General features: G+C 56.6%; 1 protein-coding gene across 2 annotated transcripts; it reads right to left on the reverse strand.

Moving 5' to 3' along the window:
• Positions 1-948: 948 nt before the first annotated feature.
• On the reverse strand, positions 949-25,744 carry KCNN1 (potassium calcium-activated channel subfamily N member 1). Of its 2 annotated transcripts, none has more exons than XM_088029019.1 (9): positions 25,601-25,744; positions 20,718-21,206; positions 19,883-19,978; positions 16,407-16,825; positions 13,416-13,557; positions 10,143-10,253; positions 9,197-9,324; positions 3,722-3,791; positions 949-1,203 (listed from the first exon to the last, which is right to left on the reverse strand). In XM_088029019.1, the coding sequence occupies exons 2-9, from the start codon at positions 21,123-21,125 to the stop codon at positions 949-951; spliced, it is 1,629 nt and encodes a 542-aa protein (XP_087885145.1). In that variant the 5' UTR covers positions 21,126-21,206; positions 25,601-25,744. The 2 variants fall into 2 exon arrangements, with proteins under 2 accessions (XP_087885145.1, XP_087885146.1); XM_088029020.1 differs by lacking the exon at positions 25,601-25,744 and adding an exon at positions 4,227-4,235 and having other exon boundaries at positions 20,718-21,167.
• Positions 25,745-26,242: the final 498 nt, after the last annotated feature.

Raw genomic sequence — 26,242 nt, forward strand, 5'->3', positions numbered from 1 at the left:
CCTGCCCTGAGGCCACTCTAACCCCGGAATCACACTATACCCTCCCCCAAGTCCAGGTTCTTCACTTTGGCCTATGGGCCGGAGTTTGAATCCTGCCTCCCCTCCATCCCCCACCCTGTTCTGGAGCCCAGGCAGGTGGCTTCAGTTCTCTGACCCTCAGTTTCCCCCATCCTACCCTAGTCAGGTTCTGGTGAAGAATTGTGGTAATTTACATCAAATCCCCTGTGTAGGGCAAGTGTTCAACATATGTCCAGCGAAGATGGAATGGTCCTCCTCACTCATGTCACCTTCCTCACTGGACCATGGTCCCCCTGGAGCTTGGCCCACACTGGGTGCTCCAGCAAAGTCGGCTGCTGGAATGGGAAGCGAAGGATGTCTCCCCGATCTGCTGCCTCCAGCAGTCCCCTGTTGGGACTGATGCCGATGTCCTCAGGCGTACCCAACTGAGCTCAGGCTTGGAGGGCTACCAGGCTAGGAAAGTCACGGGACGGGCTCTGCTAAATCCCCACATTTGTTCTGAGCCCAGGAGTCAGGTGGTCACCTCCCATGTCCTGATTATGAGCTCCCATAGTTATGCAAAACAGGCAACTGGGTGGGTCCTGCTTTATTCAGAACTGGCAAGGACCCCTCTCCTGGTTGCTCCATGCCCACCAGGGGCCTGGGGAGAGTCGGGGTGGGGGGGGGCCAGGGGACCAAAGGAAGCTCCTGGCTCCCCCCCAGCTCCAATCAGGGAGGAAGCGGGCAGTGGCCCACCCCTGCCCTCGCCTGCGGTCCGGCCCTGTCTTTTGCCCAGACAGTCTGGGTGGGGAGGGCCCTGGTCCACTCAGCCCAACTCAGCTTCGGCTCCTTGAACTCCAAGAGGCGCCACTGTACAGGGCTTCCTGGATGGCGTGGAGGTGGCGGCCACACGATGGCCAAGATTGAGGGGTCTGGTGGTGGGCAGGGTTGTCACCCGCAGTCTGAAGGGGCCACGGGTGGCCACTGGCATGGGGGGCTCCGGGCTGCCTGGTCCAGGGGTCCGGGGCCAGGCCGGGGAGGCAGGGGTGGTGGGGGCGGGCGTATGGCTTGGGCGATGAGGCCGGGCAGGGCCTGCAGGGAGGTGCCCAGTGCATCCAGGCGGCTTTCAAGGGCAGCCAGGCGGGCCTCAAGCTCCTCGTGCTGGGCGTGCAGCTCGGACATGAGGTCGTACAGGACATTCTGGGTCTGCCAGAGACAGAGTGGGAGAGAAAGGAGAGGCCAAGTGAGAGGGAGGGACAGACACAGAGAGAGATGGGTGACCAGCCCCAGTTGGTGGGAGCCCACTAATAGGGACCCAAGTGGGAGACAACTGTGAGGACACCTTAACCCCACAGGTCTCTTGCTGCACCCCAGGGAATGGTAGGTAGGAGAAGAGGCAAGAGGAGAGACAGGTCTTGAATGCCAGGCTGGGGGCCAGCAGGCCTGGGGAAGGTTGGGGGAGGTCCTGGGGTGGATGTGGCCAGAGCTGCCCTGAGGGGATGAACTGGCCACCAGACACACGATGCCAAAGGGTGGGTCTTACTGGCCACCAGGCACATGACGCCAAAGGGTGGTCTTCCTGGGTGCTGCCTTCACCCAGGGGAACCACGGCCTACAGAGCTTGGGGGGTGGGGGACAGGGGCAGGTTCCGGGCTGACGCTGCTCCAGGCTGGGGATGTGGTTGAGAGGGAGGAGGCTCAGTTGCGAACTGCCCCACTGCACCCCACAGTAGACTGGGGAGGGGAGAGGGTCAGTGGGGGGACCATTCCAGGGATCTGACCCAATCACAGACTGGGGAGCCTAGCAGCCGCAATTACGGTTGCAGTAGGTGATGGGGTATCCGCACCACCTTGACTGCTCCCCACCACCCAGCAAGCAGGAGCTGGTTCTGCCACTGTCCCCGTGGGCCCAGGAAGGGAAGGCTGGCCACTCCAGACAGACCTGGGTGCAATGCCAACCTTGCCACCAGGTGGCGGTAGAACATTGTTCCTCCATCTCTAACCTCAACTAGGTGTTGACCAGACCCCCAGGCAGACAGCGGCTCAGCACCCCGCGGCCTGACACGGGAGGATGGATGCTGAGGTGGGGAAAGAGCCCCCACCCCCTCGCTTCATGGAAGCGGGACAGGACGAGGCACCTACCACAGCACCTTGCTGCGTTCCACCCCTGGCCTCTCCCCTCCAGCCTCCGTGCCTGAGCCTCAGTGGTGGCCCCCACCATGTCTTGTGACTGGCCCACATGCCCCAGCCCCAGGGCGAACACACACGTTGGGGGCCCTCTCACCCACAGTCCCCAGGGCCAGAGGGTAACATCTGGAGGCAGCCAGCCTCTGATGGTTTTTTTCTGGCCTCTCTGAGGTTTAAAGTCTTCAAAACTTGTAATACACCTTGTACTTGTGGCAGAGTACACAAATTAAATCAGCAATCTTGGGTAGGAGTGCATTAAAGTTTAATGCTGGAAAACATTTTACCCTTGTTAAATTTTAGAAATTAGGAACCCATATAATCCCATCCATTTAAAGCCTTACTTCAAAGCAGGCTTTGTTAAATGTACTCTGACAGGGGCATACTACTACCATGTTTGCAAGGTTTAAATAACTTCGAAAAATTCAAACTTCAATCACCTATGCTAACGGAAGGAAGAGCGATATGGATAATCCAAATTATAATAACTAGTGCCTGAGTTTTTCAAAGGCATTTCATATGTATTTCTAGCTATAATCTCATAGGACATCAAATTAGTTTGGCAAGGGTTTCTGTATCTCTTAGGATTATGTTCTTTCTACTACCAACTGAGTGATTTCTTCAGGGGTCTACAATATGGCTTTTTTTTCCCCTCTATAATGTTTCTTTCCAAATTAAATTTATGTAGGTTAATATTATACTGCATTCTCTTGATAATGATGAAAAGAATGAGTTCAAAACGCTCTGGGTATAAGAAGAATAGGACTTAACATCTTCCAAAGATAATATTAAATGAACCTCAGACTAATTAACTGATTAGGGGATGGAGCCAGTGAGCAGAGTTCACACGTGAACTACTTGTGAAAGGTAGGCCGCTGCTCAGAAGGGAGCTCGGAATAGTGGGACGAATATTCTAAGAGCCTGCCTGACTGAAGTTGCGTCAACTGTCCCATCTTTAGTGGATGAATAAAAAGTGGGAAATGGGGTCAGGCTTGATAATAAAACCAACAGAGAGATTAGTTTGTGACATAAACTGGTCTTAGCTCTTGCAACCAACTTTAATTTCCTAAGAGATGTTTAATTGCTGCATAAATAAGCTTTCTGCTGATTCTATCATTTGAATTTATATCCATAGCAAAATAATTCCGCTTTTCTCTTCAATTTTAGAGCCTGTACGTAGATATGCCTAAAACAAAAGGACACTTCACCAGTTTCGCCCACTAATTAGATATTCTGATGAAAGCTATTTTATTAGATACTATTTTTTTTCTTTTTTAATAAAAGAGCTGCCAAAGTTAAAAAGTGGTCAACATGCAAAGGTAGATTCCTAGCATCTCTCTTATATTCAGAACCTCCGGACCCTTGCAGACAGGGCCTGTCTCCCCCGGAGGCTGGTCCCTGCCTGCTTTGCATCCCTTGCCTGCGGCAGCTGTCTGTCCTATAGGCACCACCACTACTCCTTCCCTGGCAGAAGGTGGGCTCAGTTCTTCTCCTCCCATGGGGGCCTGAGCAGACACCCCGCCCAGCCCCACCCTGCTCACCTTGGCCAGGTCGGCGAGAGTGTTGGCCTGGTCATTCAGCTTCCCCTGCTCAATCTTCACGCTCCGGAGCCTAGGGGACAGGTGGGTAGGTGGGGTTGTGGGTGGAGGCTGCAGGGGGAGTGGGGTCCTTCATGCACCCACCCCACCTGGGGTCGCCTTGTGAGACGTGCAGAGAGGGGGATGGGGTGGGAGTTAGGGTCGGGCCCCATGCAGCCTGTTCCCTCCCAGCACACATCAGGTGGCAAGGCCTGGAGGGGTGGCTAAACCATCTCCCACAGTGTCCCCCTTTTAGCCATGTCCACACGGCCTGATTCAGGATGTCCCGGGGAACTTGGACCCCCCCCACCCTGGCCTCCGGCCTAGGTGAAGACTGCACAGGTCTGCAGTGTGGATACAAGCCCTGGCTACTGCCTGAGGCCAGGGGTAGCGCTCCACGAAAGCTGCCCTGGGCCTGTGCCCTGCCCCATGACCACCATGCACCCCTTACCCCCAGGAAGAGACTTACTTCTGAGCTCTGGCGGGACCCGGCAGAGCAGAGAGAAATCACAAGGTAATTTTAACCTCAGTGCAGCTGGGTGGCACATGCCCAACCCTGCCCGCCTCCCACCCGCACAACCCCAGGACCAGGCTGGGGGCCCTGGGTGGCTGCGAGGGCCATGCCAGCCCCTTGGGGATGCATCTCTTCTCTTCCCCTCCCTCCAACAGTGCCCCCCAGCAAATGCAGCTGATTTCAGCCTGTGGGCCCGCTGTATCCTCGTGTGTGCCAGGCACCTGGCCCCAGAGGTGGCATTTAGTCCGGAGAACTACGCCCATGCTGTTTCCCAAGGCGGGGAGGTAACGAGGCAGAGAGAGGCAAAGCCGTGCCCACCGGCCCTCTAGCAGGATTTGAACCATACCTGTACCTGCCACTCAGCCTTCGCACCTTGGCCTCCCAACAGCTGTAGTGGGATGGGGAGTTGGCCACAGAGTGTCCTTGACCCTCATCCCCATCCCTGGTGTAGTGAAACCAGCCCAGGGAAACAGTTCCAGGTAGGACTCCTCCTCACTGGTCCAGACTCAATCCCTGCGTGCCTACATGTGATAGATGCTCGGGGAGGCCCTTCAGGGCCCATCTATGCTGGGTACTCGGACCCCTGGTAGGGCCCAGCCCTCCGCTGGAGAAACGGTGGGTACAAACACCCCAGCCCTGGAGGTCTGAGGCTGCCCTGACTGGAAGTGGAGGCCTGCCGAGCTCCAGGGTGCCTTTCCCAGGGAAGTCAGTCTTGACCTCTTTGCAACCTCCATGTTATGTGTTGGACAGTGTCCCCCCAAAAAGATATATTGAAGCCCTACCCCCAGGACCTCAGAATGTGACCTTATTTGGAAACAGGGTCTTTCTAGATCTAACCAAGTTAAAATGAAGTCTTGGGGTAGGCCCTAATGCAATATGACTGGCATCCTTATAAAAAGGGGGACATTTTCACACAGACATGCACAGAGGGAGGATGATGTGAAGACACAGGGGGAAGGCCATGTGAAGATGGGGGACTGGAGCGATATATCCAGAAGCCAAGGACCACCGGAGGCTGCCAGAAGCTAGGAAAGGCCTGGAACAGATCTTCCCCTAGGGCCTTCAGAGGGAAAACGGCCTTGCCAACTCTTTGGTTTTGGACTTCTGGCCTCTGGAACAGTGAGATCATAATTGGGGCGCCTGGGTGGCTCAGTTGGTTAAGCATCTGCCTTCGGCTCAGGCTGTGATCCTGGGGTCCTAGGATCGAGCCCCTCATCAGGGTCTCTGCTCCGCAGGGAGTTTGCTTCTCCCTTTCCCTCTGCCCCTCCCCCTACTTGCTCTCTCTCTCTGTCAAATAAATAAATAAATAAATAAAATCTTGAAAAATAATAATTTAGGGGCACCTGGGTGGCTCAGTCCTCAGGCGTCTGCCTTCGGCTCAGGTCATGATCCCAGGGTCCTGGGATCGAGCCCCGCATGGGGCTCCCTGCTCCGCGGGAAGCCTGCTTCTCCCTCTCCCACTCCCCCTGCTTGTGCTCCCTCTCTCACTGTCTTTATCTCTGTCAAATAAATAAATAAAATCTTAAAAATAATAATAATTAGAAAAAATAAATTCTCTTGTTTGAAATCACCCAGTTTGTGGTACTTTGTTCCAGCATCCTTAGCAAATCCATACAGTCTCCAAACACATGCTGTGCTCCTCAATCCATCCTGAGACCATTTCTTCCTTTTCACTGGCTGCTCACACAGTGCTCCCATCATGGAGAGTCCCCAGCTCAAGAACATGCCTGGGCTCCCTCATGCCTGTATATCAGACCTCCAGTCTCCCTGGCGCCATGCTCATTCCTACCTTCCCACCATTGCCCGGACTGTGGACAATCCTTGGTATGCCTGCCCACCTTTTGGTTTTGTAACCAAATTCCATCCACACTTCAGGCCCTCATTCAAACTTCTTTGATTTCCTCAGCTTTACAGGGCATCTTGTTTTTTTGTTTTGTTTTGTTGCTGAGAAGGAAGTAGGTTTAGAGGGGACCTAGGGCACCTGGCTCACTCAGTCGGGGGAGTGTGCGACTCTTGATCTTGGGGTCCTGAGTTCAAGTCCCATGTTGGGAGTAGAGATTACTTAACAATAAAACCATAAAATAAATAAATAAATAGATGGATAGGTAGATAGATAAATCAATAAATTAAGAGTGGGACAGCCCCACCCCAGAACAAAGGGACATGGGTAGCTCACAGAGCAGGTGCCTTCCTCCACAGACTCGGCTCTCAAGTCCCCTCCTCCCACTTCCCCCAACAACCTTCTGGAACATTCCTTGGGGCAAAGTCCAGGGCAGGGCCAAGTCTGTGTCCCCCATGCCTGGCACACCAGCTGGCACAGGAAATGCTGGTGCAATAACAAATGAACGTTATCAAGGGCGGTAATGACAACATCGCTATTTCCCATGTGTAGAAAACACTGTATGGCAGGTCCACATAGTTGAGTCCCCAACTGTGTTAGATCCATATGTCATCCCTGGAGGAAAGGCACATGAATTACCACTGTCTCCACTTTAGAGATAAGAAAATGAAGCTTGGAATAGCACAGTCACTTGCCCAGGCCCCACAGTTAGGTGGCAGACAGCAGACTGGGACCCAGTGGTTGGTGAACAACAGTAGGGGGGTCAACAAGGAGGGGGTCTCTGTCCTCAAGGGCCTTGGGGTCTTGTGAGGAGGTAGGACTAAGACCTGGATACAGTGAGGTTGAGTAGGTGTGGTACCAGCTCCTCTCCCTGCTTTTTAGATGATGGTGGGGGCAGACGCAGGAGCAGGGGTTGGGGGGCTACCATGTGTTACCAGGGACTATGCCAGGCATTCCTACCTATCATCCCATTTAGATCTCCCTGCAGTCTCGTGAAGTAGAGACTGTTATCATTCACAACCAATCTAATTATAACAGTAAACACAATAAATATAAATGGACTAAACTCTCTAGCTAAAAGACAGACAGTTAAGAGCCCCAGGAAACTTTGGGGGCAATGGACCTGCTTTTTATCTTGACTGTGGTAACTGTTTCAGGGGTGTGTGTATATATAATATATATGATCAGACTGTCCGTTTTATTTTATTTTTTTAAAAGACTTTATTTGTTGGAGAGAGAGGGAGCACAAGCAGGGGAAACCACAGGCAGAGGGAGAAAAGCAGGCTCCCTGCTGAGCGAGGAGCCCAACGAAGGACTCAATCCCAGGACCGACCCTGAGATCGTGACCTGAGCCGAAGGCAGATGCTTAACCAACGGAGCCACCCAGGCGCCCCATGTTCCATACATCCTATATGTGGCTACTAAGCACTTGAAATGTGGCTGGTCTGAATACAAATGGACTATAAATGTAAAATACACAATAGACTTTGAAGATTTAGTGTCGAAAACTTTCTAAAATATCTCATTAATTATTTTTATATGAATCATATTAAAATATTTTGCATATATTGAATGAATATATTAAAATTTATGTAACTGGGCGCCTGGGTGGCTCAGTTGGTGTGGCGACTGCCTTCGGCTCAGGTCATGATCCCCGAGTCCCCCGATCGAGTCCCGCATCGGGCTCCCTGCTCAGCGGGGAGTCTGTTTCTCCCTCTGACTGTACCCCCTCTTGTGCCCTCTCTCTCTCACTCTCAAATAAAATTTAAAAATTAAAAAAAATTATGTAACTTGTTTTCTTTTACTTTTTTTTAAATGTGGCTACTAGAAAATTTAAAATTATATAGTGGTTTACATGATATTTCTAGTGGACAGTGATTGGCATATTAGAGCCTGGCCCAGCCCAAATGTGGCCAGCTGCCTATTGGAGAAAATAAAGTTTTATTAGAGCATGGTCCACCCACTCCTCTTTACCGCACTCCTGCTACAACAGCAGAGTAGAGTAGTTGCGACAGACTGTCTGGTCCACAAAGCCTCAAATATTTACTCTCTGGCCCTTACAGGTAAAGTCTGCCAGCTCCAGCTGTACACTGGGCTCACTGGAGGAACTTAAACTTAAGCCCAGGGTGCATCCCAGACTCTGCTGTGACTGGCGTTGGGTGCAGCCTGTAGGATTTTTAAAGCCCTGTGGGTGGTTCCAGTGAGCAGCGAAGGATGAGAACTAACTACTTGATTAAAAAATTCTCAGGACAGCGGCGCCTGGGTGGCTTAGTTGTTAAGCATCTGTCTTCAGCTCAGGTCATGATCCCGGGATCCTGGGATCGAGCCCCGTGTTGGGCTCCCTGCTCAGCGGGAAGCCTGCTTCTCCCTCTCCCACTCTCCCTGCTTGTGTTCCCTCTCTCGCTGTGTCTCTCTCTGTCAAACAAATAAAATCTTCAAAAAAAAGAATTCTCAGGACAAAGGGACAACAGAGAAAATCAAGTAATTTCTAATTACCCCACTTGATCACATGGATCAGGACACAAAGTAAATTCTGAGCTTCCTAGCAGCCAAAGCAAAAAAGGGAAATTGCTTAATATCTAAAAGATAAAATAATTTTGGCTATTTTGGAGAATAAAATATGCTTCTTGCCATTTATGTTCGGTGGACTGCCAGACCTTTTTTTTTTAGGACTTTATTTATTTGAGAGAGAGCACAAGCAGGGGAAGGGAAGAGGGACAAGCAGACTCCCTGCTGAGTGAGGAGCCCGACACAGGGCTTGATCCTGGACCCTGCGATCACGACCTGAGCCGAAGGCAAATGCTTAACTGACTGAGCCACCCGGGTGCCCCTGAGTTGGCTGACTTATCAAAGGTGATTGCCCTAGACAAGTTCTGGGCCCATCACCTGCCTCCTTCTGACCATCCCACCATCCCACCCAGCACAGAGGCTGCAAGCCCCAGCCAACTGACCACCCAGAATGGGAGGGGCCGTGACGAGGCCATGCTGAGCTGTCTGGCCTGGCCCATAGCCTCCTCCCGAGGACCACAGCTGCCTCTGCATCAGGTGGACACAGAAACGTGAGCGGGAAAGGTGCTGGACTTACTGATGGATGGCTTGGAGGAACTTACGCTGGTGTTTCCGAACCCGGGCGTGGTCTGGCTTCTTCACCAGCCTGGTGTGTTTGTAGATGAGCCACGTCTCCCTGAGAACGTTAGCAGCGGCATTTTTTACCTGGGCCCAGAAAAAGAACAGTTTCTCAAGGTAGGCACAAAACTGTAGAAGGTTCTGGAAACTTCCAGACACTCTAAGAAACTCCTAGAAATGCCCCTCTGCGGTCCTGGACATGTAAGGCGAGGCCATGTTTACATGTCCACGTCTCTGTTCTCTGGGTCTGTGTGTGCGCACTTCATTTATATCATTCAGCATGGGCCAGACCCTTTCTATATACCTTGCAAATGTTAAATCAGTGAATCTAAACATGCTGGTATCTCTCTCACCTTATACAAGGGGAAATTGAGGCACAGAGAGGTTGACCTGCCAAGGTCAGACAGCTCATAGATTGTATCTGGCTGACTGGCCCTAAAATGCCTGCCTATTGCCGTGTGGCTCAGGGTGGGCTGATGATTGGGCACATGGGTGGACACCCGGGGCCACTGCTGTGTCTCTGTGTGTGGCTCATGAACAACCGCATGGGCAGCAGAGCACGAGCCAGTGCAGTGACCTGTGGGCTTGTAGACATGCCCGCTGTGTACAGAAGTAAGGTGGGGGGGGGGGGGCGCCTGGGTGGCTCAGTTGATTAAGCGACTGCCTTCAGCTCAGGTCATGATCCTGGATTCCTGGGATCGAGTCCCACGTCGGGCTCCCTGCTCAGCAGGGAGTCTGCTTCTCCCTCTGACCCTCTCCCCTCTCATGCTCTCTCTCTATCTCATTCTCTCTCTCAAATAAATAAATAAATAATCTTTAAAAAACAAACAAACAAAAAGAAGTAAGGTGGGGAGGGTCCGCCCTTGATGACTGGGAGAGGAAGTGGCTGTGATGCACGTCTTTACCCGCTTGGTGAGCTGAGTGTCCATCATGAAGTTGTGCACGTGTTTCTCTGCCTTGGTGAGCTCCAGTTTCCGGGCCACCACGGCCACCACGAGTGCTGTGCAGCCAGCCCCCTGCATGTGGAGGGTGGGGAACACATCAGTGTCCTGCCTCATGTAGGTCCCAGGCCACAGGCAGGACACCCTCCCTCCTCTGGGAAGCCTGCCCTGATTCCACCCTCACCTTTACCCTCCAAGCCCACAGAGCTGGCAGATCCCACCTGTTGAGGTCACTGACTCCCAGCCCCACCTGCTTACTATCAGTTGAATGTCTTAAGCGACTGAGCCACCCAGGTGCCCCTATCAGTTGAATGTCTTATTTGATCCCCAAGAGCTCTGGGAGGTAAGAACACTCTTATCCCTGCTGGGCAGAGGGGGAAATTGAGGCTCAGAGACAAGGAAGGATCTGCAGGTAAATTCAGCACTGATGACCATGGAGGAGGGAGAATTTGGAAGCATTTCCATCAAGGCTTTGGGGTCTGGGTGCTGGGGACAGAGACCCAGAGGACATGTCTTTCTACACTCATGGTAGGGGTCAGCTGGCAGGTGAGAAAGCAGCGTGAGGGAAGGGTAAGGCTGACTGCCTGGGGCGGGGGTGGGGCATTTGCAGGTAGGAAGAAGCAAAGTAGAGGTCCCAGGAGGTGGGGAAGTGGAGGGGACGATGCCTCTCCCATGGCAGGCTCCCCGCTTGATGCAACCACATTCCCCAGGATGCCCTAAATGGGAGCCAGACCTCCTGGCTAAAGAGGTCAGAGAGGACTCGCTCGTCTACTGGGGAGCAGCCTAGGGGTGACAGAGGGCAGGAGTGAGGACCCAAGAGAGAGGAGAGGGCTGACAGGTGGAGGGGGGGTCAGCAAAAAGTGACATCGGGAGGGTCTGCCACCAAGAAGCAGGGGCCGGGGAGCCTAGAACACGCAGGAGGTGTCATTAGCTCCAGAAGTGCCCAAGGCAGGTGGCAGGAGCAGGTGAGCCCAGGTGGTCCCCACCTGCACTGAAGTCTATTCCTGGTGCCTTACCTGCCAGGCTGCTACCTCGAAGAAGGAAGGAGGGAGAGGCTGGGCTCAGCCCCTGGGGCTTGGGGGGCGGGGGGCCGGGGTGGGAGGTGCTGGGCTGTAGTCCAGTTGTTCTTAGGGATGGAAGGAAACACTTATGGGGAGGGGTGGGCAAGGGCCAGGGACACCATCGGATGGTCCTGGGCAGGTCCGGATGGCCACATGCCCAACCCGGGTGGGATGGGCACAAGGTCACCCTCTGAAAAAACCCTGTCGTGGGTTCCTGGGGTCCAATCTCGGAAAAAGCCCTGTCCACTGGGGCAAAGAAAAGTGCTGGAAGCCTCCACATGGAATACTATGCATGTGGGAAAAAAGGTCATCTGCCGGCTCTGCACAAGAGCATGGAAACCATGTCCGGCCAAAGACGCCGGGCTCAGAGGGGCCACACTGGGATGCCCTGAAGTTCAAGAACAGGCAAATGCATGGCTGCTGAGATACTGGGAGGGGCAGTGACTGGGAGGGGACACACTTGGGCAAGGGTGGAAGAGGAAAGAGCTGACAGAAGGGCTCGAGACCGGGGCGCCTGGGTGGTGCAGCTGGTTAAGTGACTGACTCTTGATTTCGGCTCAGGTCATGATCTCGGGGGCCTGGGATCAAGCCCCGTGTTGGGCTCCACGCTCAGTGCGGAGTCTGCTTGTCTCTCTCCCTCTGCTCCTCTCCCTGCTCGTGCTCTCTTTCTCTCAAAGAAAGAAAGACAGAAGAGCTGGAGACCGACCCAAGCATGACCGCTCGTGTGTGTGCCAGGCGCGAGGGCAGCTAGCAAGATCTACGGGCCACGCACGGATCTCATTTTCTGGAAGGAGGCAGGTCCCAGAGAACGGAACTCAGCTTTTCTTCCATTTTGGCTTGGGCTTTCTGGGTTTGACCTCACCCTGCCCGAATACTTCTCTTTGCTCGTTTCGCAAAGTTCATTTGCTTGTTGTGGGGGGTTGGACTGTGGCCGATCTTTCCCCCTCTCCCCTCTTGCAAAATAACATAGGCAAATCGGTGTGATGCCATTTCACAAGAGAGGGGCCGTGTCAGCTCGGCCAGGGGAAAGGAGGCCCTGGTTGGGGGAGGAAGACGACATGGACCCCTGGCTTATGCCCAAACGGCTTAGAGGGGATGAGGGGTGAAGGGGGGACAGAGCCACGGGCCTCGGGGGATAGTGACAACTGAGCACAGTCTACAGGCCACGAGACAGGATGGGTAGAACCACTGCAAGATAGCCCTCCCGTCTGCAGTAGGAAAGGACACTGTTGTGGGGATGCGGCCTTGTTTTCGCAAGAACAAATGCATCTCTCTGTGCAGACAAGGAAGGATACACTCCAAGGAGTGGCCTGGGGTGGAACCTGAGGGTGGGATCAGGTTGGCTTCTATGGCCTACTGGTGTTCCCTGACTTTCACAAATGAACATGTTATTAACTGGGCGTTGGGGAGAGGAGTAGGGGACCGTGCACCCAACACTTCATAATCCAAAACATGGAAAAGCATTTGTGAAGGGGGTGGAAGTTTGGAGAAAGAAGGTTCCAGAAGGAAGGGATGAGCAGGAAAACTGATGATGGCATCAGGGGAAGAAGGTGCTCCATATCAACGGTTGCCCACACTCACAGACGGCCTTGAGAAGTCTTTGGGGGAGATGGGGTGCTGCCAGGGTCCATTAAGTCACATGAGACAAACTTCACACCATCAGGGCTCAGCGGGGTGCTTGGGATACCCCAGTAGTCAGGCAAGGACGGGGAACTGGGCTGTGATGCACAACCCAGAGGGTGTTGACTGGGTGTCCACAGCATTCATGGTTCTAGGCATTTTACATAAAGGAACAGACTGGAACCTTACAATGAGAAGTGGGCACTGGTTACAACGGGGGAAACTGAGGCATGGAAGCATCAAGCCCCTCGCCCTGGACTCAAGGGCTGTGAATTAAGCAGGTTGCAGAGAATAAAGGGCAAAGAAAACTCTGTGCTAAGAGTGGGCCACAGCGTCTAGCCCTGTGGGCACCACAGGAGCCACATACCTAGGGCTGGAAGGAACCAAGAAGAGATGCCCCCAGGAAGCCCAAGGGTGCAGATTCTGAGTCATGGCAGAGGTAAGGAGGAGGGGGGTGAAGGGGCAGGATGACACAAGGAGGAACTCTGATGCATTATAGCTCGCAATGGGGTGAGCTCCCCACCAGCAGGGGGTATGCAAGTGCCCTTGCCCTTACCATGATGCCAGTGAGCAGGCACACGCCCTTCCCGCAGTAGGTGTGGGGCACCATGTCACCATAGCCGATGGAGAGGAAGGTGATGGAGATGAGCCACATGGCCCCCAAAAAGTTGCTGGTCACTTCCTGCTTGTCGTGGTACCTGAGGGGAGCCGGGGAAGGCCCAGTCAGTCCACACTGGTCTCTCTGCGTTCATCATCCCCCTGGGGCAGGCAGCACCAGGACACCAGGGCCCCGGGTCCACCCGGCCGTGTGGGGACCTTGACTGCAAGGAGCTGATCCCTCTGAGGGCTCAAAGTAATAAAGGCACCACTGTGGGGCAGGGAGAGGGGGGTGGTTAGCATCCTCCTAAGGGTACCACGGGGCAGAAGGCACCCACGCTCTCCTCCCAGCATCCCTTCCAATCTTCTCCCTTCACCCACCCCCTGAGCTACTGCCCAGGATGTGTGCCCTCCCTGGCCCTGGCTCTGGGGCCGAGCGGGCCAAGTGAGGGTACGTCCACACATGTGCACACGATCCCCCTCCCAAAGACAGACACACAGACAGATGCAGACACAGGTGGCCACGGGCACCAGAAGCGGCAGGGAGTGGCGGTGAGGGTTCAGGTCAGACACCGGGAAGAACTTCCCCAACCAGCAAGGCCCCATGGGGGTAAGAGGACCACGGGGACCCAGGAGGCCGGAGGACTGCAGTATTGCAGGACTTGGGAGAAAAAGGGAAGTCATTATGTTTGGGGCAGCACCTATTGCCCCAATCCGGGCCTGGGGTTTGCTTGGGAGTGAGGAGGGAGGGGGCAGCTAGACACGGTGGGGAGGCCTGGGGCTAACCTTTTGGTATGGGGGGGCCCCAAGGGACAGGGTTTTGTCCCCCATCATAGCCAACCCTGTGAACCTGGTCACGTGGGCTACAAACAAGTTCTACCAATGGTCAGCCCAGGCTGGGGGTCTGTGGGGTCAGCTCAAGGGTTCTGCTCTAGCCCAGCCCTCAGCCTGCAAAGCCCCTCCAGCTCAGGGAGCCCTTTCCAGGTGACCAACTCCTTCCCAGGCCTCAGGCCCTGACTGGGGGGTTGGGGGTTGGGGGGGGAGGAGTTCAAGGTTAGAGGTCAACTGAGGTGGCACAGAGGTGGTGGACAGGGGCAGGACAGGGGAAGCTGGTGGGGAGGGCTGGAGTCAGGGGCTGGAGAAAGGGAGATGACAGATGCCCCAAAGGGGGATGGGAGCGATGGAGCCCTTCCCAGCAGGTCTGGTGTTTGGGAGTCCCTGCCCACCCCTGGGGGCCCGATGCCACTCCGGGGTCCTCTGCCTGGGCTGCAGTCTGCTTGCTGGGTGAGGGGGACCCGGGACTGAATCCTATCTTTCACTGAGGCGCCTGAGCCCCAGGTTACCCTGGCCTCCACCTCTCGGTCAACCAGCACCCCACACACAGGGGACAAGAGGGAGGCCCCCCAGCAGTGGGTGGGGGAGCCCTGGGCCTGGCTGGAGCTGTGGTGGGGGCTGCAGGACCACCCAGGACTACCTAGGACCAGGGAGTGGGGGGCATGCGGGAGGCAGGGTGGGGGTGGGACAGAGCCGCAGGGGCGGAGCGAGGCAGGCGAGGGGGCTTCAAGCAGCATCATAGGGCTCAGAATTTAGGATTGGCTGCCCCCCTGGTCCTGCCCCGTTCCCTGCCCCAACTCGGGGACCCAGACTGCACCTCAAGGATGCCTGATGAGGGGTGCCCCTCTCTCACTCCCCAGACCACAAACCTGACCCCCCCCAACAGGGTGGGGGATGGGCTGTGGGTACTGGCATGGTGGTACATCAGGGGTCCAAGGAGACCTTGTCGGGTCCCGAGATGGTAGGCCTCGATGACAACAAGAGCTGGGGCCTCCCCGCCATGAGCCCCACATCAGGCTGAGGCAGGGGCCATGGAGAGAGGCATAAACGGGTGAAGACTGGGGTCCTGGGGGGCAGGTCCAGCCCAGGGACCCCCCAGGAAGCCCAGTCCCAGCACCACAGGCCACAGACCCCTCCAGGGCCTTCCCCAGCAAGGCATGAGGTAGAAGAGGCTCCTTCCCAGGCAAGGCACCCCCGCGCCCTGAGAGGCCCAGTGGGGACCTTCCCTCTCCTGAAGCACCCGGCGGGTCTCCAGAGCCGACCGGGAATCAGGCCTCGGGAATGTCCCTTTGCCCCAGAGTCTCCGCTTCCTCATCTGTAAGCTGGTTTGATGGACTGCACCTTTCCAGGGCTGTTCAGAACAAACCCCGGGCAGGGAGAGGTACTAAAGCCTGGGCCAGTTTTTATTTACCCCCGACCCAGTCAACTCTTGGGAAGGGATGTCCCAGTCCCCCAAGGTCAGCTGTCCAAACAAAACCCTCCTCCCAACCTTGGACACAAGGCCCGCCAGGATGCTCAGTGGATGCGGCCCAAGAGCAGCCTGCCTCCCGCCGTCCTCAGTCCGACCACAAACTTGCCTGCCCCGGCCCTGCTGGGACTCGGGGTTGGTCACGGCCACCCCGCCTCACCTCCCTATGCCCTCCCCTTGTGGCAGCTAATCTTAAATTCCTGGCGGGCAGAAGGGCAGCAGCTCTGTGCACACAGCTCGGCCAAGGGTAGGACTCACATGTTTTCCCTACAGTCCGGTGGGGCGGGCAGAGGGGAGAAGGAGAGCAGGTTAAACTGTGGGGGGAAACAGGCAGATGGGGGCCGTCCTGCTCCAGCTGCCTCCACTGCCCCGGGCCAGAGGTCAGAGGTCGGCTGCTGGCAGCCGAGGAGCAGAGAAAGGAGCGTAAGACCCCCCTCCCTGGGGGAGAGGGCCGGTGTCCCAGAGGGGTGGGGGTGGGGGCGGGGCACGCCAGGCTGGAGTCCCGGGGATGAGGGGGCTGCGCTCGAGGGATGGTCACTGAGGCCAGGAAGTGGGGGTAGGGGGTGGGTATCCCATGGGTGGGTGGGGGAACCCTGGAGCGACGGGTGGGCGCGGCGGGCGCCGGGGGCGGGGGGGAGGGGGGCGTACCTCTCACAGACTCGCACGGTCCAGGCGGCGATGATCCAGGAGGAGATGCTGAAGACGAGCAGCACGGTGCCCGGGCAGATGGTCATGAGCGTCTTCATGACAAAGCGTGTGTTGAAGGTGATCTTGTTGAGGGCGCCGATGCTGCGGCTGGAAGCGTCTGTGAATATCTTGCTGTGCAGCAGCATGACGCGGCCCAGCAGGTAGAGGCGCAGGAACATGGGGACGGACAGCAGCACGTCCACGTCGGCCTCGGCCGCCGACGGTGCGTACGTGAAGGCCAGCCGCGCCGTCCACGTGAAGCGGTAGTGGCCGGGCACCGGGTGGATGGCGCACACGGCGAGCTCCAGAGAGATGAGGAAGACGCGCTCGCACGTCATGGCGATGCGCCAGTCGTCTGCCCCGTTGTCCACCATGAACAGCTGCGGAGGGCGGGCGGTGGTGGGGCTCGCACTCGAGCGCGCGCCCCCGCAATGAGACCCCAGCCCGAGGCCGCCCCCCCGCCCCGCCCCGTGTGGCTTTTACAAGAAACGTGGCCTTGGATGCGAAACTCCCTAGCTCGCGGGGTTAGCCACAATTCCAATTAAGTGGGGGACAGGCGCTCCCAAAAAAGGAAAACACAGCGTCACCAATGACCCAGCCAGCTCACTCCTAGGTATATAACGCAAGAGAGACGAAAACAGGCATTGGAACACATCCCCGTAGGCGAACAACTGTGGAAAGTGGGAACAACCCACGCGGCCGTCTATGGATGAATAGATTACCAAAACGGGGTCCTTCCATACAATGGAATATTACTCAGCCCTCCGGGGGCGCCTGGACGGCTCAGTTGGTTAAGTGTGGGGCTCTTGATTTCGGTTCAGGTCATGACCTCGGGTGGTGAGATCGAGCCCTGCATCAGGCTCTGTGCTGAATGTGGGGGTCTGCCTCTCCCTCTGAGATCTTCCTCTCCCTCTGCCCCTCCCCCCACTCTCTCTCTCAAATGAACAAATAAAATCTTTTGTAAAAACGTGGGGAGGGGTGCCTGGGTGGCTCAGTCGGTTAAGCGTCTGCCTTCAGCTCAGGGCATGATCCCAGGGTCCTGGGATCCAGCCCCACATCAGGGTCCCTGTTCAGCAGGAGTCTGCTTCTCCCTTTGACCCTCTCCCCTCTTGTGCTCTCTCTCAAATGAATGAATAAAATCTTTTAAAAAAGGGCGGGGATGAGCTCTGATACTTGCTACAACATGGAAGAACCTCATAAACATGCTGAATTGAAGAAGGCAGTCACAAAAGGTCACCACCCAGAGCCAAGGGGGCAACGCGGCCACCCCAGTGGGCTCAGAAGCTGGAGCCCTGAGCCCAAGAGGATTATTCTGGAGCAAATCTGATGGAATTTGCCTTGCTAGCTCTTTGACATGCTCAGCACCTGACACCTTTTCTTCTTTCGGATTTCTCTCTTTAGGAATGGGAATGTCTAGCCTATTCCTGTCCCAGCCCTATATTTTGGGAGACAATGACTTGTCTGGCTCTCAGCTGGAGAGGAAGTGAGCCTTAGTCTTACCGGTAACTGATACTTAATGGAGGCTTGCGACCTGGAGCTGGTGCCGGGATGGAGTAAGACTCCGCGGGCTGTTGGGATGCAGTGAATGCACTTTGCTTGGGAGGAGGACAGGAACTTGGGGGATGGGCCGGTGGGTGGAGTGTTCTAGACTGTCCCCTCAAAGTTCATAAGTGGAAGCCCTAACTCCCATTGTGACTGTATTTGGAGAGAGAGCCTTTAAAGAATTAAGGTTAGGGCGCCTGGGTGGCTCAGTTGGTTAAGCGACTGCCTTCGGCTCAGGTCATGATCCTGGAGTCCCCGGATCGAGTCCCACATCGGGCTCCCTGCTCAGCGGGGAGTCTGCTTCTCCCTCTGACCCTCCCTCCTCTCATGTGCTCTCTCTCATTCTCTCCTCAAATAAATAAATAAAATCTTTAAAAAAAATAAAAAAAAGAATTAAGGTTAAATGGGGTCATCAGGGAGGGGCCCTGATCCTACAGGACTGTGTCCTCTTAAGAGGGCCACACATGTGCACACACAGAGACAGCCGAGAGGACACAGGGAGAAGGCAGCTGCCCGCAAGCCTAGGAGAGGGGCCTCAGCAGAAAGCAACCCTGCCAGCACCTGACCTTGGACTTCTAGCCCCAGAACTGTGAGAATACGTTTCTGTTGTTTAAGCCCCTCGGCTGGGGCTTTGTTATGGCAGCCCAAGCACACTCACACAGTGCTTCAGTTTTTGGTTTTGTTTTAAAGATTTTATTTATTTATTTATTTGAGAGAGAGAGAGAGAGCGCGCGCATACACACCCATGAGCAGGGGGTGGGGCAGAGGAGGCCGGAGGGGGAAAGAATCTCAAGCCGACTCGGCGCTGAGCTGAGCATGGAGTCCAACTCGGGCTCGATCTCACGACCCTGAGATCAATGCCTGAGCCAAAACCAAGAGTCAGATGCTTAACCGACTGAGCCAGGTGCCCCAGGGCTTCATTTTTGTTTTTTAAATGATTGAATCCTACTCCATTGTATAGACATTCGACATTTTATTTATCCATCCACCAGCTGATCTGGACTGTGTCCGCTGTTTGGTATTGTGAATAGGGCTGCTATGTACACATGAGTACAAGTTCCGTGTGGATGTAGGTTTTCATTTCTCCTGGATGTCGTGGAATCACTGGGTCGTATGGTACCTCCATGCTTCACTGTATGAGGAACTGACCATTGTCCCCAGCTGCCGTACCTTAAGAACTGCTTCCTTCCAGCTCACGTATCACTGGCCCCTCCCCTGCCCCCTGCCACATCCAGGGCCCCTCCTTTGTGCCAGACCCTGGGTATCCCCAAGGATGTCTACAGGTGGTGCAACCCAGGCAGGATTTTCCTACACCCGTCTCCCACCAGACCATGGCTCCTTGAGGTCAGAGGTCAGAGGCCAGAGGCCAGACTCTGGAGCCAGACCTGATACCCTTTGGCATCCCCAGACCCTGGTACCAGCTGCAGGTGACCTCTGCCTGCTGTGGGCACAGGTGCCCAACATGCCCTGCCTGAGCTGGGCTCTCTGGGGCCCACCGAGGTTTCAATTAACTCCCGAAATAGGAGAACAAGCTCTCTGACATGTAATAAACCTTTCAAATGCAGGGTCTGATCGAATAGGAACAGAAGCCTGGTGTTACAAACACTGGTTTCCAAGGCTGCCAAACCTCGGAAGACCCCAGCTCATCTCCAGCTCCCTCACTGTTCTTTTTTTTTTTTCCAAATAGTCAATGAAAAGTAAAACATAGGCATTCCAAAGAAATTTGGAGTGATCTAAAGGGTGTGTCTTCACCGAGGTCTTTTTTCCTTTTTTCTAGAAAGACGCTATTGGTCCTTTATGTTTTAGGGGGCTAGGGTCCCAGGTGGCTGGCGTGGAGGGGGGGGGGGTCTCTGGGGCATGGGGCGGGGAGCTGCCCGGGCCAGCTGGGCACTGACCTGGATCTCCCGGGCGTGGTAGAGGATGACCAGGCCCAGCAGGATGACCGTAGAGAGGCTGATGAGGCATTTGAGTGCAAATGAGTACAGGGACTCCTGGGGGCAGAGAGAGAAAGAGCAGAGGGCAGGAGGGCAAGGATGTTGGGGGGTGGGCGGCCCTCCTGACCCCCCACCTGGGCTCTCCACTCAGGAAGCCATGCTCCTGTCCTTACTCCTTAGGCGTTGGGGTGATGGCAAGGCTGGCCTGTACTTCGGAGCGTATAAGGCCTGGCCTCCTAAAGGCCTATACCATGTGGCAATTTATGAGGTCTTGCCTCCTGTAGGCACAGGACTTCACAGTTTATACGGCCTCATCCACCTTCACTGTTTCATAGTTTACAGGCTCACGTGCCCTGATCTCTCTCTGTCCTCACACACCCTCGGGCGGCATGAGGGGACACACAGCCAGGCTCATAACCCAGCCCAACCACTCTCAGAAGGAGAGGCTCTTTCCGGGCTCTGTGGCTCAGGCCTTCTTTGGGGCTCTCCTGTCCCAGGCCCGGCCCGAGGGACAGCCCCCCTCCCCCACCTTAAGCCAGGGTGTGACCTCTTGGTGCAGGGCAGAAGGAATGGGCTGGAGCCTAACTCCCCCGTGTGCAGCCTGCCTGCTACCCCCAGGAGGTGGGCGCAGTGGGAGGCCCAGTTTCCCAGTTTCTAGGCCCCCTCGCCCCAGCATCCCCCACCTGCTTCTCCTGCGGCCAACGTGGTCCCTAATCCCGTGCCCAAGGGGTGGTGGGGGAGCCAGGCGGGCCCAGAGGGGCCTCCCTGGGGTGCCGTGGGGAAGGGCCGTGCCTACCTTGGTGTAGACCCCCCAAGACAGCTCCGTCTCGGTCACCATCACAACGATGCCGAACATGCCGAAGATGAGGGCGTAGTCGCTGAGGCGTTTCCGCTTCTCAAAGAGTGCCCGCCGGTGGCCCAGGCGGTGGCCGACGTTCGGGGTCTTCCCTGAGTCCCTCCTCCTGCCTGCCTCATCCTCTTCATCGTCCTCCTCGTCTTCCTGGTCCTGGGGCTGTCCCCGGGGACTGCCAGGTGAGGGCTGGGCTGGCTCGCTCTTGGCCACCACTACCTGGAGGCTCGGGCCGTGTGGGGGCTGGGGGGGGTGGCCGGCCTCGGGCTCCGAAGGGTCTCTGCCCAGGGCACCCGGCCCACTGCCCAGCGGCCGCCCCCCACAGCCATTGTGGCTGTGACTGTGGCTGTTCATGGCTATGTGGGTGCCGGCCTTGGGCTCGCTGGAGGCCGCCCGGGGCCCAGCATGGCTCAGAGAGTGGGCTCCTGCGCTGACCTGAGGGGCATAAGGGACACAGTCATGGCAGGGCCTGGCCAACTGACCAGAGGGCCATGAACCATTGCCACCACCCCAGAACACTCTGAGGCTCAGAAAGCATGAACCCAGAGTGGCTGACACGCGGCTTGGCCATTCCGAGTCAGCCTACATTCCTCCCCTGCTCAAAAAGCCTCCCAAGGCTCCTGAGTGCCGTTGCATAAAAACCAAAGTCCTCACTGGGGCCATTAGGTCCTCTGCGGTCTGGCTCCTACCCACCTCAGCCTTCTCCCTCTCCCCAGAGTCATTCCCTTCCAGCCACATAAGCATCCCCGTCACCAGATCTGGACAAGCCTGGTCCTGCCTGGGGCCTTTGCACCTGCTGTGCCCTCTGCCTAGAACACCCCCTTACCGAAACTTTGCCCACTGATGTTCTGTCTCCGGGTACCTAGAACAATGCCTAGCACACAGCTGACACTCAGTAAATACTTCTGAATGTCTGGAGATGGAATCTGCCAGCAGGTTTGCCGGGGAGGGCCAGAGGCTGTGTAAGTGTGTGGTCAGGAGGCGGTTCCAATCCAGGCTTGACTCCTTCTGACCTTCAGGCTCTTGGACAAGTTAATCTCACCCTACTGAGCCTCCAGTTCCTCCCCTAGAGCTGTCCAAAAGCCTGAACACACATCAGTGTGGGGATATTAGGACCATGGCTGTGGCTATGAGACCACATAGAGACCCCTGCTCCCTCCTGCCTGGGTGCAAGGAGGTCTGTGATCTCCAAAGAGATTCCATGACCAGTGTGGCAACCTAGTATTCAGCTCTGAGATCCCAGAATTGATTCTATAGGGCCTTAGGAGATGTGCTCAGCCTGGCCCTGTGACCTCAGGTCAGCCTCAGTTTCCCCACCAGGCTACCAAAGAGCAGACTGATCACCCCGATATCCTTGAATTCTGCCCTTGCATAAAGGCAGTGTCCTCTGGCATCATGTTCGAGAGCAAGGACCCTGATGACAGTAACACATATATGATGAGCCTGCCTGGAGTCTCGCCTCTGGGGTCACAATTTGCTAGACCCTCGCCCACACTCCCACCCCACCATCTCCCCCTCCCACAAGCTGATGTTTAGTGAACATCTACTACATGCCAGGCTCTGGTCTTCCCACAAATTTTCTCCTCCATCCTCACAATGCCCCCAAGAAGGGGGTCCAGTTTTATAGCTAGGGAAACTGAGGCACTGTGCTATAAAGGGGCCATCTTCTTATAGGGCAGATTCTAGACTGGGCCGCCTTGTGAGATTCCCCCAACAAGGGCTGTCCCCTTTGAAAAGGCCAGGCTGGCGTGCGCTATGGGCCCCTACGTACCAGGCCCAAGAGAGAGGGCCGTGTATACACAAAGGATGCCTCCCCAGCCTGGAAACCACACTCCATGGGGGACAGACACAGAAAATGTCACACCAGGACAGGCCAAGACGAGCCATGCCACCTTGGCCAGGGATCCACCGCATGCACCGCGGGACCTCCTGTGCCCCTTGTCTGGCATCTCCCCAGACAGCATCTGTCCCACCCACATTTCCCAGATGCTGGTGCCAGCACAGAGTAGGAGCACAAGAAACGTTCCTTCCACGGCAGAGTGACCTCATGAGTATCAGAACATGTCCCTTGCCTCGCCACCCCCAGCCATTACATCAACCAGGCCGCGGCCACCTGTGGCCTGAGGCTTCTGCTGATGAGGCCTGGCGCACACAGGTCATGGTTTACACGGGCTGGTCTCCTGCAGGCCCAGTACTTCAGTTTATAAGGCTGACCTTGGCCCTGATCTCTCGCTCCACCTTCACGAACTCTCAGGTGCCACTCTCCTACTGGGCTAGGGCCCCTGCTTGCCACCCGGAGGGCCATTAGCTGCTAGGTGGGGCCGAGAGCTTGTCACCGGGATGCACACAGCAATCCCAGACCCTGTTCTCATCCAGGAGATGAGGAAACCCCAGGCACCACTCCTACCATCTCTCCTGAGAGTGCAGAAGGTCCTCACCTGGGGCTCAGGGGCACAGGCAGGAGAGGCAAGTAGCCTGGCAGACAGAGCCTGGAGGGGGTGGGGGTGCTGCAAACGACCTTCCGAAACGCACTGATGAAGATGCAATTTGGGGATGTGACTCAGCCGCCCGATGCACAGGCCAAATTCAGCCGTGTGCCCGCCATGCTCCTCCTTGCCTGACAGCCTGGTCCTAAGGTGCCCTGGGCAGGGAGGGGTTGGGGGGAAGGGTACAGGTGGCCTCCGGGAGGGAGGGAGGCAGGGGCTTCCCGGGGCTCATGACGTTAATGTATACCTAGCGCTTATTGTGGGCTTTATTGAGCTGTTTATCAGAATCATCACACTTACTCCCCATTGCCACTCAGTGAGGCAGGTGGCAATCCTGCTCCCATTTCACAGATGGGAGACAAGGCTCAGAGAGGTTTAGCAACTTGCCCAAGGTCACAAAGCCAGGAAGGGCAAGAACTAAGTTGGTGCCATCTGGGGGGCAGTGGGTGGCAGGATCTGCCAACTTCCCTCTTGACAAGCCACCATCTGGAAAGGGAGCCAGCCTGGCCCTGCCCTTGAAGGGCCACAGAGCTTGAGACACAGGCATGGTGGGTGCCTGACCCTTTCCATGATCTCAGAGGACACAGAAGGACAGAGTGGCCTGCCTGAGATTCCATAGAAGGGGGCAGCTTCTGCGAGTCTGGGTGGGACCAGAGGGCCCAGGGCACAAGAGACCCCGCACCTTCCAAGGTCTGTCTTCCCCTCCCCCACTGCAACTGGGCCCCAAGCTGGGGTCCCTGGGCCCCTCAGGAATTCCCAAAGAACCAGGAGCCCCTCTGAAACTCTGGCCAAGGTTTAGATGTCTACAGAAGGGTGTATTTTTCTGGGTGAAGGCCGTGGGTTTGCCAATGAGTTCTAAAAGGTTAGAAACACGCTGTTGAGCTGCATCTGGTTTTGAGGGTCCCTGGAATCACCAAAACCACCTAACATGTCTGCGGCATGAAACCTCTGTTCTCTGAAGGCTGGGATGGGAGGATGAGCCGAGCCCCAGCTTTCACACCATCCCAAGAGACGCTGTGGGAATCTTGTGAGCCACACAGGGAAGGGGGCCCCCAGGAGGACTCCTGAGGAGTCGGAGGAGGTAGGCAGGTGGCAGGGAACAGGGCAGCTGGCTCCTCCAAGGCTTCCCACCCAAAAGAAATATAACCTGGCCAGACCCCAAAGGTCCTTGAGTGAGCCCTTTCACAAATGACGAGTTGGTGCAGTGGCGGCCTGGGAGGGACCCTTGGGCGTCCTAGCCAGGATGAAGTCACTGCCCTCTCCTCAGCTGCCTCTTCAGCAAACGGAAGACTCGGTGCCCCCCGCAGCAGGTCAGCGGCCAGGATGGAAGTGAGATCTCACGTGGAAAACGCTTAGCGCGCAGCCGCGGGTACGCTTCTGGCGGCACTGTTGCCCAGTGCCGCACTCCGTCCTTCAGAGCTGGGCAAGAAGGTGCCCCCTGCCTGTCAGTCTCCAAGGCAGAGCCCCTTTGGGGTGAAATGCCCACCCCACCACTTCTAGGAACCATGGCCAGAGCATCACATGGCGGAATCTTCCAGGATGTGTGGGTAAGCTGTGGGGCGTCTGTCCCTGTGGAGGGTGGGTAAGGACCCCAAGACACCCCACCCACCAGCACTCTTCTGGCCCTAGCTCTGCAGGGTGGACAGGATCCACTTGCCCTCCCAGCCCTGAGCTGCCCGGAAGTGGGTACAGTTAAGGCACGGACTGCCCAATTCCCTTGGGCGCACACCCCCCCCCCCCATCACCACCAGTCAGGAACCTACCAGCAGTCAGCAGGGTGCAATTAGCCTGCCCGGCTCTCCCCATGGCTGCCTCCAACAGCGCCCTCCGCTCTGACCCATCTCCATCAGCATCTCCCATTTGGCCCCCAGCCTCCAGCACTCACATCTGCAGCCCTGCCCTCCAGGACAGCCAAGGCAGTGCCCTGTCTGGGGTACCCCAACCTCTGTCCAGGGACAGCTGGCAGACCCAGCTCCCTGGCCCTGCAGGGGCGACCCTGACGGCAGAATCTAGGCAGTCGTGGTGAGGGTCTCCTCCCTCCTATTCCCAAGTCAGTCCCAGGTCACTGCCTTCACCCCAAGAGCTCTCCCCACCGTATCTATGGAGTTTGGAGACTCATTGCTTTACCCCCGCCAAAGTGAACCCAGTACCTTTCCCCTCCGGAATGGGGGGTCCGTGAATCTCCACTCACTCAGGCAGTGCACATACATACATTCCCTCCTCTCTGTGTCCCTTGGGTGCCAGACCCTACGGAGACCCTCTGTCCTGGCCCCTGTCCTGAACCGCGTCCCCCTCCGGGACGTGCCTCCCTCCTTGGGCGCTCCCGTCCGTCCCACCTCGTACCTGCAGGGCTCGGCTCCCACGGGCAGAGGAGGCTGGAGGGGAGAGGGTCCCGCGCGGCCGCAGACCCTCGCGTGGGGGCCGGGGCCGCAGACGGGGCGGGCAGCAGACGGCGGACGCGCGGCCCGGAGGCGGCCGGGCGGGGGGCGGCGGCGGGTGCATTCCCCGCCGCCCTGTCCACGGGCCCGGCCGGGGGCGAGCGCCCGCCCGGGCCGGGAGAGGAGGGGGCGGTGCGACGCGGGCGGAGCCGCCGATTGGTCGAGCCCGGGTTGGCACCGCCCCCGGCGACCCCGCAAGCCCCGCCTACATTTAAAGATCCCACATTCCCGGGAGCCCCCTTCAGCCCCCAGCGCTCAGCTGGTCCTCAAACTCGCTCTCTGGCTGGACGCAATGGAGGGGACCTGACTTAGCGAAGCGACAGCTCCCGCCCCCGACAGCTCTCGGTAACTCCTAGCCACCTTTCCAAAATCGAGTCCCCAAACTCCAACCATCCCTCAATCCCTCAAATACACGCATTTGCGGAGGGGATAACTTTGCAAAGCGACTGGACACCTCCCTCCTGAAATGACCTCCTCAGACGTCCTGCTTGCAATCTATTGCTGAGTGCAGGGTGCCTAGGACCCTGACGTGGGGGCTTCTAAGAGT

Source organism: Eumetopias jubatus, unplaced genomic scaffold (assembly GCF_037043125.1).
Source record: "Eumetopias jubatus isolate StellerSeaLion01/CBP00866 unplaced genomic scaffold, mEumJub1_p1.0 scaffold_1, whole genome shotgun sequence".
NCBI lineage: Eukaryota > Metazoa > Chordata > Mammalia > Carnivora > Otariidae > Eumetopias > Eumetopias jubatus.